This window comes from Hemicordylus capensis, chromosome 17, assembly GCF_027244095.1.
Source record: "Hemicordylus capensis ecotype Gifberg chromosome 17, rHemCap1.1.pri, whole genome shotgun sequence".
Taxonomy (NCBI): Eukaryota; Metazoa; Chordata; class Lepidosauria; order Squamata; family Cordylidae; genus Hemicordylus; species Hemicordylus capensis.
Window position 1 is genome coordinate 5,451,487 of NC_069673.1, and position 12,069 is coordinate 5,463,555.

At 44.7% G+C, this 12,069-nt stretch overlaps 1 protein-coding gene across 2 annotated transcripts; it reads left to right on the forward strand.

Annotated features, from left to right (window-relative positions):
* Positions 1 to 3,586: 3,586 nt before the first annotated feature.
* Positions 3,587 to 11,894, forward strand: ATP6V1G1 (ATPase H+ transporting V1 subunit G1). 2 transcript variants are annotated; one of them, XM_053281876.1, is made up of 4 exons: positions 3,587 to 3,725; positions 6,003 to 6,088; positions 9,286 to 9,386; positions 11,189 to 11,894. In XM_053281876.1, exons 1-4 carry the CDS (start codon positions 3,670 to 3,672, stop codon positions 11,360 to 11,362), a joined length of 417 nt encoding a protein of 138 aa, XP_053137851.1. In that variant the 5' UTR covers positions 3,587 to 3,669; the 3' UTR covers positions 11,363 to 11,894. The 2 variants fall into 2 exon arrangements, with proteins under 2 accessions (XP_053137851.1, XP_053137852.1); XM_053281877.1 differs by lacking the exons at positions 3,587 to 3,725; positions 6,003 to 6,088 and adding an exon at positions 3,752 to 4,234.
* Positions 11,895 to 12,069: the final 175 nt, after the last annotated feature.

Genomic DNA, 12,069 nt, shown 5'->3' on the forward strand with positions numbered 1-12,069 from the left:
AATGAAAATTGCTCCCTCCCACCACCATGCACAACATGCTATTTGCACTGTACAGAAAAATTACATGTACTCCAAACTTTTCCCTAAGGGGCAATCGGCAATTTGTGTTTATGTGTGCATGTACATGTATGTAAAGTTACTCAGAGAAAGAATTCATTCCACCCCCAGAACTATGGTTGTTATCCAAATCACCCCCCTGCCACACAACTCCCCTCCTCAGCTCTTTGCAAAAATTTACAGATGAGAAATTTTATCATAGATCTTCATTGCCTTATCTGTTTTGGCCCTTAGTCATTTAAGCAGATGTGTGTTTACCTAATTCATAAATTAATCAAAAAAACTATATATGCAGAAATACATATACCAAGACATAATAATTAAGAAAGAAATGGCATAATTGTTAAATATCAACTAAAAAAGATGAAAATTTGGGAAATGCCTGATATAAGGGCTATGACAATGGGTTAGAAAGGTCAAGAGGAATATAAAGGCATACAAACAAGAATTATGTCCGTATATGAATGGGAATACAATGGGCCTTTGTTTTACCCAGAGCTTAAATCAAATCACCATTCAGCCATGACACTCGCTGGGTAACTCTGGGCCAGGCCTTTCTCTCTCAGCCTAACCTACCTCACAGGATTGTTGTGAGGATAAACATAACCATCTTCCTCTGGGCTTCTCAGAGGAAGAGCAGGACAGAAATGTAGTAAGTACATACATACATACGGACATACTTACATACAATCTACCTTGTCTTTATGCAGTTAATTCCTTAGTTTATTTCAGTTGGTTGCATATTTTGATATTGTGGAGCAACTTTTAAAGTTTTCCTCAGGATCAAGATAATTATCGCTGTGCTGTGAAGCAAGAGAGCATGACAAGGTAGCTTACAAAAATTGTTCTGGCAAAAGCCATTTTCAATCAAATTGCCCAAAATACGCAATTCTCTCACTGCCATAATTAAAAACTATCCTTTTAAGGATGCTGATTTAAAGGGCTGAGGTGACGTCTTTAGAGAAGCAGAAGCCAATGGTTGCATGTTCTCTATAGGGCTCTGTGATGTACAAATTAAATATTAAACCATAAGCTAAAGAAATGGTTTTAACAAGAAATTACTCTTCTACCTTTGCACAAACCTAAATGCACAAACTTTAAACTTCAAGCGTGCACAAACAACAAAAAAGGTTCTTAAAACCTTATAACAATCGATAAAAGGTTATATCCAAACAGTTAGATAACAGAGATTTTAAGTTAACTGGTGCCTATAATTTAAGCCTTCTGGAAGTGTAAAAAAGTGGTAGTTAATTTTTTTTTCCTGCTCAGTGAATATAGCCCAATGGCACAGATATTTAAAGCTGATATTTGAGCAACAATCAGTAAAATAATTCTTTTACTGGATTTAGACTTCTCCATTATTTTTATGGACCTATACTAAAAATGTATCAGTGATTTATTGAGCAATGATTGCCAATACAACTCGAGGTGCTAGGATTCTGTATGCCAAATGCTAGAGATTAGAAAGCATACCTAGCATTATTAAATGGGATAATAAATTACATTAACTTTCCACCATTGCCAAATTGATACATGATATATAGACAAGAGAAGGAAGACAATAATGTCTTTAACAACTGGCTACCCGTTATTAAGTAATAGAAGAGCAAGATTTATCCATCTGGAAGTAATGATCATATTTTTTATGCTGATATATTTTAGCTGTTATCCTTGCAGGGGTTTTGTGTGTGTAAAATTAAAACAAAATTTGGGGGGGAAATGCAGGCCATTTTATTAAAATGTCAATTGACACTGTGAAAGAAATGAGGTGTACAACATTTGGAGATTTACTGGTAGAAAAGGTGGCTATGGAAATCAAAGATTCAATAGAAAACTTCCAAGAAAGATGAAGCACCAATAGAGTTTTATTTTGATGGAAAACTTATGAGGCAAAGACTTTGTCTACTGAAGATGAACTTAGTTAGTACGGCATTTTTCATAGAGAGTGCTAGATAACATTGCTGGTGAATGGCATCGTTATTTTTACTTGACTGCCTAAGATTTATTTGCCTAAGGCAGGGGTTCTTCTTCAGAAATGTATTCACATTTCCTGTATGTACCTGAGTGTGCATTAAAATATATATATTAGGAGCACTTTGTGGACCATACTTTGACATTTAGGGGTGGGAGGGAATTCTGTATACTGCTCAAAGCCATATCAAATAAATAAATGACTCTGTGGAAGAGGAACAACACTGTGTGAAGAGCTTCAAAGTTTCAAGCATTTGCTAAACTTTGTTTGGCTGGAGGAGTGAGGGGAATTTACAAACATTGTTGTTGTTGCTGTTGTTGTTCTTAAGATATATAAATATTTTTATATAAATGTTGCCACTTTTCGGCCAAAGGAAAGTTCACGAGACGTCAATTACATTGCCTCATAGGTTTTCCATCAAAAGAAAACTCAGTGGGTGCTTCGTCTTCCTTGGGAAGTTTTCCATTGAAAAAATTGGTCTTCCATTTGGTCTTCGTTTGAGCTTCGGTTCTGTTCTTTGAGATAATTATGTATATACTTGGAGCTGGCAGTGAAATAAAACTCGTGTTGATTGATTCAGAATAATTTACTTATTGTATTTATTTACTGCCCCTGATTCAGAATAATCTGTATCAGAATCTGTCATTGTTTTAAATTTTTTTAATGTTTGTTTTATGCTATCTTATTGTAAACTACCCAGAGGCACATGTTTAGGGCAGTATATACAGATGCTAAATAAAAACAAATCTAAAAAGCTGTCCTCTTCTGCATGCTTGGCACAACATTATATTTCATAGCCTTGAAAGTAATTCACCTGAGCTGCTTTCTGCCGTTGAAACTGATAATGCGTATATTTATTTCATTGCCTAGTTTTCTCAGGCTTTTGATTAATTTTCATTGATTTTATATCATTGCTTGAATCATTCTATCCTGTTTTTATAGTGTATTTTAACTTATGGACCCCGCCTAGGGATGCACATCATGTCAGGTGGTAGAGAAATGAGATACATAAATAAATAAAAATATTCTGCAGGAGAGCAAAGCGGGGTATTCTGTTTCTAACAGACTCATTCAGATGTCTTTGAGAAATGAGAAAAGCGTCTAGACTTTCAGAGAAGGAGAAAAGGGCCTAGATTTTGAGGATACCAATGGAGCAAATGTGTATTTTAAAACACTCCTAAAATACATAAGCTTTCCATTATCTTGCAATTACTTCAGACTGAGGCACTGCCATGATGGCTTATATTGGACCCTTGAGGCAGTTTCCCGCCTTTTTCGCCCTGAGGAGATTTCAACCAAGGAACAAGCAGGTGGCGGGGGCGGCTCAACGTTCGAAGAGAGCGCGCGAGGGAGGCTGGAGTCTGCGCACTACAGGCCGCCAACATTGGACAGCAGAAGAGGAACCGTCACCGACGAGGCAGACACTCGAGTCTGCGCAGTGCGCAGTGCGCGCAGTGCTGTGCGAGAGAACGGGCGTGGAGGGGAGAAGGCGCGCGCGCGCTTACAGGATTGGCGCCTGCGCACTTGGGCAGGCGAAGACATTGGATGAAGAGGAGGGGCTGCGCTGTGCGCCCTCACTCAGATCCGCGATTGGAGTAGAAGCAAGCGTGGAGCAGGTCACGTGATCACGCGGATGAGGGATGGGGCGGAGACACCCTAAAGATAAGGAAGTAAAAAAGAATCTGAGATACTTCAGGTCGAGCCTAAAACTTACATCTCCTTAGATACTACTACCTAATATTATTGTTTATGTAATACTAAAACACAGTTTTAGACATTTTGCGCTGTTTAAATTTAAAAGAAAAACAACCAAAACGTCTTGCAGACGTCAAAAATGTTCTCGGGCTTTCCTGCCGCTGAACATCGCACTGCAGAGCCGAGGGGGCCGAGGCCTAGAGCGGCCCAACCACCCCGCCCCATGGCGATGCTTCCGGTTTCTTACCGGAAGCTTAGCCCACGTCAATCCCCGTTCTAAGGCAGCCTTCCACGTGACCCGTCACCTGATCCCCTGCCAGGAGCTTCTCTCATTGCTGGCCTGGGGAGCGACGGAAGCGGAGTCTACCAGACCAGAGCTGAGGAGGGGCCGGCAGGAGCTGCAGGGGGGCGCCGCGGCCGACACCGTCATGGCCAGCCAGTCGCAGGGCATCCAGCAGCTGCTGCAGGCCGAGAAGCGAGCCGCCGAGAAGGTCGCCGAGGCCCGCAAGAGTGAGTGCAGTGTCATCGGGGCGGAGGGAGGCAGGCAGGCAGGGAGAAATAAACAAGAGAGGCTGCCTTTGATAGGAGAGCTCGTCTTGGGGTGGCAAAGCATGAATGGCCTCCTTTGCTAAGCAGGGTCTGCCCTGGTTTGCATTTGAAGGGGAGGCCACACGTGTAAAATATTCCCCTTCGGGTTTGGGGCCGCTCTGGGAAGAGTACCTCGACGCCTACATGCAGAAGGACCCAGGTTCCCACCGTGGCAGCATCTCCAAGATAGGGCTGGGAGAGATTCCTGCCTGCAACCTTGGAGAAACCGCTGCCAGTCTGTGAAGACAATCCTGAGCTAGATGGACCGATGGTCTGACTCGGTAGAAGGCAGTTTCCTTTGGCCCTATGGATGGGAGGCTACATGTAAGGTCCTTAGGGGATGGGGCTGCTTTGGGAGGAGGTCGAAGGTCCCAAGATGCCTTCCTGACAGCATCTCTGGGGTAGGGCTGGGAGAGATTCCTGCCTGCAGCCTTGAAGATGCTGCTGCCAGTGTGGGTTGACAATACTGAGCTAGATGAAGCAATGTTCTGACTATATAAGGTATAAGGCAGCTTCCTAGGTTCCTGTGGTGGTGGTGGTGGTTATTATTGTTGTTGTTGTTGTTGTTGTTGTTGTTATTATTATTATTATTATTATTATTATTATTATTATTATTATTATTATGGCTGGCAAGGGTGGTGTAGTCAGCATTAGCATCCACAAGCTACATCTGTCTATTTAAAGAGGCAGTTTTCAAGGACAATATAGCTATCTATTTTGATCTCTCTAGTATCTGTTTAGGTTTTTAATTCTTTTAGCTTTTAAAGATAATTCATCTATTGCTTGAGACAATACATACATGTATTTAGAGAGACAATTGTAAAATCTGCAAGCAGAACTCCATACAAATATTTTTGAAACTGAAGGTTGGGAAATTTAGGACTGACAAGAGGAAGTACTTTTTTCACACAGTGCATAATTAGTTGATGGAGTTCCTTTCCATGGGATGTGGCAATGGCCACTAGCTTAGATGGCTTTAAAACAAATTCATGGAGGACAGGTCTATCAATGACTACTAGTCTGGTGGCTATTGGTCACCTCAGGCCTCAGAGGCAAAATGCCTCTCAATACCAGTTGCAGGGGAGCAAGAGCAGGAGAGAGGACACGCCCTCACCTCTTGTCTGTGGGCTCCCCAGAGGCATCTGGTGGGCCACTGTGTGAAACAGGATGCTGGACTAGATGGGCCTTGTTCTAATTCTTCTCATCTGTGTGCAGAATGAGTTTTTTTCTGGGTGGCAGTGTCAAGGCAGTGTGTGCGCACATGCATTCAGGGTGGGGTCTTCCTGATTCAGCCTGAGCAGGATCTATAATTTACTGAGCAGACATCAAAAAACTTTTGAGTGAGGGAACACTGGCCTTGGGCCTGATCCAGCAGGGCTGTACTTAGTTTCTTATGTTCCTGTTTTTTGGATCCCAGGAGGATGCTGCTGTTCAAAAGGAATTGTATAAATGTATTGGCTTACAAACAGAATTATAATGGGCAAGACACTTTTTTCCTGTCTTTTTCAGTTGCTCTGAGCCATTTTGGAAGGGCGGTATATAAATCAAATAAATAATAATGATATATATCACGTTGTTTGATATAGCAATTGAAGAAGGTAGAAGCTGAAACATCTTGCACATTATATTTCTGTTAATCAACAATAAATTAATACATCTAACTCCTTATGTTTCTATCTTGCTTCTCCAGCACATTACTGGAGAAGTTCCTTGGTGTGCCTTGGCATGGAAGCACAAGAATAAAACCACAAAACAAACCTAAAAAGCAAGCAGGCAGTAAGTGAAAATGGTGGGCAGGATTAACGAACCCAGTTAAACCTGACTCAGATCCTTGGCCTATCTAGCGCAGCCTTACCTGAGAGCACCTCTCCAGGGTTTCAGAGGGATAGTTTACAGCCTTCTTGGTGGATTGAACCTTGAGCCGTTTGCATGCAAAGCTCCTGCTCTTCCATTCGGTTGAACTTGGTGCTTGATCATGACTGACTAGTCTGGATCACTGTTCCCTCTAACAGGGATTCCCAGATGTTGTTCACTACAACTCCCAGCATCCCTAGCTGCAGTGGCCTTTGGCTGGGGATTATGGGAGTTGTAGTCAACAACATCTTGGAGTCCCCAATAGAGGGAACACTGGTCAGTATTATTGGCGGTATTTAATAGGATTAGTAATTCATAATGCTGCTGCTGGTGGTGCATCCAGACCAAGTTAGTCATGACTGTTGCTTAGTTGTGACTTAACTAATCTGGATGTGGCCCAGTGCTGCTGGCATTCATGATGATGATAGTGGTGGTTGTAGAAAAGATGTGTGTGAAAGTCTGGGCTGTGAGGTCCCTGGTTTAGATCTTAACCTCTCCCAAGAACTTTTCTTTGGAGCTTGCAGATGGATCTCTCCGCCCTCCTCTCTGTCTCCCTTAGCTGTCCATCTGCAACGTAGGGGGTAATACATTGATCCTGTAAAGTAGGTCACCAATTGCAGATTCCTGAGAGAGAGAGTGGGAAGCTGTTCCTTCCCCCAACCCAGAAAGTGCTCTGTAAATGCACAGTAGTACGTGCATCTGTAGAAGTATTAAATTTAGTTCTACTGGGGCGTGTGTGTGATGTGAAATGTTGTGCTTCAGTCTGGTTCTCTGAAGGTTTACTCAAAAGTAAGGCCTAAGTGTTTAATGGGACTTTCAGGGAAGTATGTGCATAGGTTAGAGTGCCCAAACCTGTGTGTGTTGCCTTGGAGAATAAGGTGTTCTGTCTTCAATGTGACTGGATTTCTAGAAGTCCGTAGGAATGCAGCAAAATGGGAGTGTGTGGCGCTTTAAAGATACATTCATTTATTTTTTACTGTAATGGGAAATTGTGTAAGTGTGATGCTTTCGTCCAGATGTTTCCCTTCAAAAGTCACTAAGAAGGAACAGTAACTGTTCCAAAGTTGAACAACACACAAGTCGATTGTGGCTGAAACAGTCCCCAGCTCTGTAGACTAAAACGAGTCCAGTAGGAAGTTAACATTAAAAGATCTCCCCAAAAGAGGAAGGTCTTGACTTTGTTCCTGAAGTCTCAGTCATGAGCATTACTGTGGTGGTGTTGGGAGGGGGTCGGGGGAGGAGAGTCGATAAAGCCAGGGCAACGACCGAAAAAAGCAGACCTGCTCATGTGGGTGACAGAGATGCCCCATCATCTCTGCTCGGAACAATCAGAAGCTGCCTTATAGCAAGTCAGATGGTTAGTCCATCTAGCACAGCATTGTCTACACCAGACCTGCAGAACATAAGGCCCGGGGGCTGGATTAGGCCCACAAGGACTATTTTACTGGCCCCCAGGTATCCTGCAGCAACACAGCAGCTGGAAACTGCCTTACAGTGTCATCCTATGCAAGTTTTCTCAGAAAGATGTTCCATGGTGTACCCAGTGAGTCTTACTCCCATGTAAGCACGCCGAGGATTGCAGCCTGAAAACAACGAACATTTAGGGAGAGGAGAGGACTTGGCATTTGTTTGGAGCTGGCAGGCCTTTCAGGAGCCCCACTGATTGAGCAGGGACAGGACCTATTTTTTGGCCACTATCCTTGTTTAGAACTGTGAGTCCATTGATAGGGGGAATAGATCCACAAATAACTAATAGTATTGTTAATTTTAATGTAATCATGTGCTAGAAATTGACCTCGGCCCCTACACGCCAAGCTGTGGATGGTTCCGGCTCACTCGGGCACTTGAGTTGTGTAGCCCTGGTCTACACTGCCTGGCAAATTGCCTAATGCCTGACGATTGGTGGCCACGGCTGAAGATGATAGTAGCTGTAGTAAAAAAAAATAGATGGGGCGGGGGGGTGAAATTATGCAGCCCTTTGGTAAAGGCTAGGTGATGAGGATTTGTTGCAGGGGCAGAGGTGGCTTTTCGGGGAGGAAATGTATATATGTACACACCTATAGATAAAATAAGTTTTGAATCTGATTTATTTAAAATATTTTTGCATTGGCTGAGATCAAAAAGCTGGGTATATGGCCCCCAAGGAGTTGGGGCTAGTTTGATTTTTAGCGCTCTCTTTCTGCCCATCAGTTGACAGTGGGCCACCCCTCCCTGCAGTGGGCCGTTGCCAGCTGCACTTGAAAAGCTTCTTAAGGGTTTGGGTGTCAGTTTGCTGTGTGTGGTGTGCTGAAGTAGTGGTGCAGTTCTTTGGCTCTTGGCCGTGGTTTGTGGAGAGGCTCCAAGAGCCTTTTCGACTGATGGAAATTACTACATGGCTTGGGATCGGTCTTCCCTGTAACAGGGATTCCTGGATGCTGACTACAACTCCCATCATCCCCCTCTGCAATGGCCTTTGCGAATCGCTGTTACAGGGAGCACTGCTTGGGATAGCTCATGCCCAATAGCCAAACTTGGATGTGATTTTAAATCTCTCTGTAGGCTTTTCTCTGCTTCCCTTTAATCCAAAAAAGGCTGTTTGCGGTGAAAAGAGCTAGATCTGCTCCACAGGTGTGAGTTTTATTTTTCTCTCCTGCAGCTACAGCAGCTTGCAGGCACTTAGCTTCTGAGAGAAATTTTTAAGCCGGAAAGTGGCACCCGGAAAGGGTGAGCACCCTGCCCACACACCGTGGTCTCCATCTAGATTGGTGATCTCTGGGGCTGCTTCTGGGTTAAAAAGCGGGGGCGGGGGGGAGGAATCTTCAACAGATGAGTTTAAAGTTGCACTTAGCTTGGCCCAAAGTGTCACTTAAAAGCTTTACGCATTCAACCAAGTGCTTGGATTTTCACCCACAGTAATTTCCAGTGCAGGTGAAAAGCTGACTCTTAAAACCGTAGACGGCCCCTGCGGCTGCTTCTGTCTGTCCTCAGCAGCGAGTCCCTGACCTCATCCAGACTGCCGCAGCTGTGGCTGAAATCTGTGGACACTTCTGTGCACTGTTGAATTTATCGTTTAATCCTGGGTAAGCTGCTTAACTGCTGTGAAATCTCAATGCTGCTGCCTCTCTCTCTCTCGCAACAAGGGAAGAACCGGCGACTGAAGCAAGCAAAGGAGGAAGCCCAGGCTGAAATTGAACAGTATCGCTTCCAGAGGGAGAAGGACTTCAAAGAGAAGGAAGCCGCGGTTGGTGAAATCTTGTCTCTCCCCTTCTCCCCTTCTGAATGGGATGCTTGTTCTGGAGGACGCAAGTGATACTCGGAAGCCGGGGAGCTGGAGGGTGGTCCTGTACACATATTACTGGAATACAGGCAGACCTCTATATCCACCGATTCATTATCTGCGGATTCACGTATCGGCAGTCGGGTAAAAGACACCCGACCTTGGCGGGGGGAAGTGGGGTGGCTGGGAACATGCCGGCCTTGGATATCCGGAGGCCGCGGGTGGCTGTAAATGACCGCGGAGGACATTTCCAGCTGCCATTTTGTGTTTCGGAGACTCAAATTGGCTCCGTACTTCTAAAATATGAAGAAAATTGGTGATTTTTGATTGATTGGCGGGGGAGCATGATTCGGGAGGAAGCAGATAAGATGGTAGGCAGCTTCCTCCCCGCGTCCCCTCCCAAAACCTACTGTTTTTTAAACCATTTCCTTCCAACCGGTAACCTAACCTAAATATTCCCCATTGGCCTAATGCCTCGATATCCGTGTTTCCGTATCCGCGGTTGTACCATGGAACAGAACCCCCGTGAATATCAAAGTCCTCCTTTAGCTGCAACTCCTTGGGTCCATAAGCACAGACCCGCCTTTGATGGAGCACAGCAGTGTTCTCCATTGTAAGGCCTGGGGGGCGAGTGGCGGCCCCCATGAATCCTAAGTGCCACTCAATGTCTCATTCATTGTTGGCCCTGTGTGAAGCTTCAGCCAAAGCTGAATACTCTGCGCCGTCCTCTTGGCGCCAGGTGGTGGTGATCTGTCTTACTGTACATTTTGCCCAAAACATGGGGGCTCCTTTTAAGGGCCATGGTGCCCTTGCACGATCTTGGAGGGCGTGTACAGAATGCAGGGAAGCCTAGCCCTTCCCTGCGCTTTCCTCCTAGAGCTCTTAAGAGGGCTCTGTCTCTCTTAAAGGGTCCTCCCCGCACTGAGAAAAGCGCAGTTCTGTGTGGAGGTCAGCACAGTGGGAAATGTTTCTCAGGCTGAAGTGTGTGTGGTGGTGCTTTGTGCCAAAGTGGCCCCCACTTGAAAAAATAATGATCACTGCAGTAAAACTACCGGTTTCCCAAATTGGCCGATTAGATGGCAGAAATAACAACACGCCTAAAACATCATGGAAAAGTGCTTGGCCGGGGAGGTCGCGGGGAGCAAAACCCATTCAGACAGCACTCCGCACGTCGTCAGACCTAATGCGTAGAAAGGCCAGGTGAATTGGCCGTTGCTGGAGAAGATTCTGGAAGGGGAGGAGCCAGATGGGATCTGGTCCCAGAGGAGCCCGTGGGATAATAATTTTAATACTGGGTTTTAAATCTTTTTACTTTAAAAAATGATTTTAATTGTTAAATTGATTTGATGTTTTAAATGATTTTAACGGTCAACCGCCCAGAGATGCAAGTTCTAGGCAGCATAGCAATATTTTAAATAAATAAATGAAATAAGCATCAACTAGGGAGAATGAGCATGCCCTATCCAGCTCTTGTCCCCAACTTCTGAACAGCATAGGAGGGGGACCCAGCTGACAGTTGGGAGACGAGCACGCTCCCGTTCTCCTCTTTGGCTTTTTACTTGCACCTGGCTGAAAATCAGCAGCGCACCCAGCTCCTGAAATTGGTACAGGCCGTTAGGCACAGGATTTCAGCCTTGGGCTTCACCAGACAGTGGCTGTGCTGAGGGCAGGAGTCTCCATGAAAGGAGCACAGAGAAGGCCTCTCAGCCTAAAGCGACTTCTTGGAGGGCTTGCTGAGTACCTTCTCTTGTTCTCGTCTACTCTAGGCTCTTGGTTCCCACGGCAGTTCCACCACGGAGGTGGAAAAAGAAACCCAGGAGAAGATGGTCATCCTGCAGAACCACTTCCAGACCAACCGGGAGGAGGTCATCAACCGCCTGCTCAACTTTGTCTGCGAGATAAAACCAGAAATCAATTTGAATTACCGCATCAATGGATAGGGGAGTGGTCCAGCTTCCAGGAAGTATTCAGCGGTACCACCATCACTGTGTCAGGCAGGACTTCAGCTGTACTCCTCCTTTTTGTAAAAGATCTCCTTTCCAAGAATTGTCAATCACCCCTTTGGCTGAATCCTCTTCTTACCTCTTTTTGTAGCGTTTCTGGAGCTCATCCAAAGAGAGATGCTAGTTCTGTGTCTCCAAAAGTGCTTTATGTTACAATAATGGAAGTGGAAAGTTAACTTCTGGAAAGTATTAGAATTGGCATCTTGTATTTGAGAGGCAGGAACGATGCATCGTTAAGTTGTAAAACAGGTGAACCAGATAACTTTGGCAAGCAGCAGTCCCCACCGAGGTGTGGCGTTTGTTCATCAAGTTGTGAATTTACCATACAGGCTAGTCCAGTGGTTTGTGAAAGTGTTTGAAGTAGGATCTATTCTAATAATTATACTCTGTATATTCTCCTGTTTAACTTGAACTGGAAGTCTGCCCTTAGGGGCCCTTGAAGAAAAGTAAAGCTCTAATTTAACCTGGAGTTGGATTGAAATGATTTCTGTTCTCCTTTCAGCCGTCTCTCGCTTCCTCATTCCAGTTGAACCACAAGACAATGACGAATAAGTCACAGGACTCGGGTGCTCAGTTTAAGGCAACCAGTTCATATAGTATCCTGTTCCATCATAACCAACCTTATAAAAACATGGCCAAAATAA

Excerpts from the sequence above, each read along its gene's own strand:
- ATP6V1G1 (XM_053281876.1), top strand. The coding sequence starts at position 3,670 with ATGGGGCGGAGACACCCTAAAGATAAGGAAGTAAAAAAGAATCTGAGA. Across the intron at positions 3,726-6,002 it reads AAGAATCTGAGATACTTCAG|CACATTACTGGAGAAGTTCC; the intron begins GTCGAGCCTAAA and ends TTGCTTCTCCAG. Across the intron at positions 6,089-9,285 it reads ACCTAAAAAGCAAGCAGGCA|GGAAGAACCGGCGACTGAAG; the intron begins GTAAGTGAAAAT and ends TCTCGCAACAAG.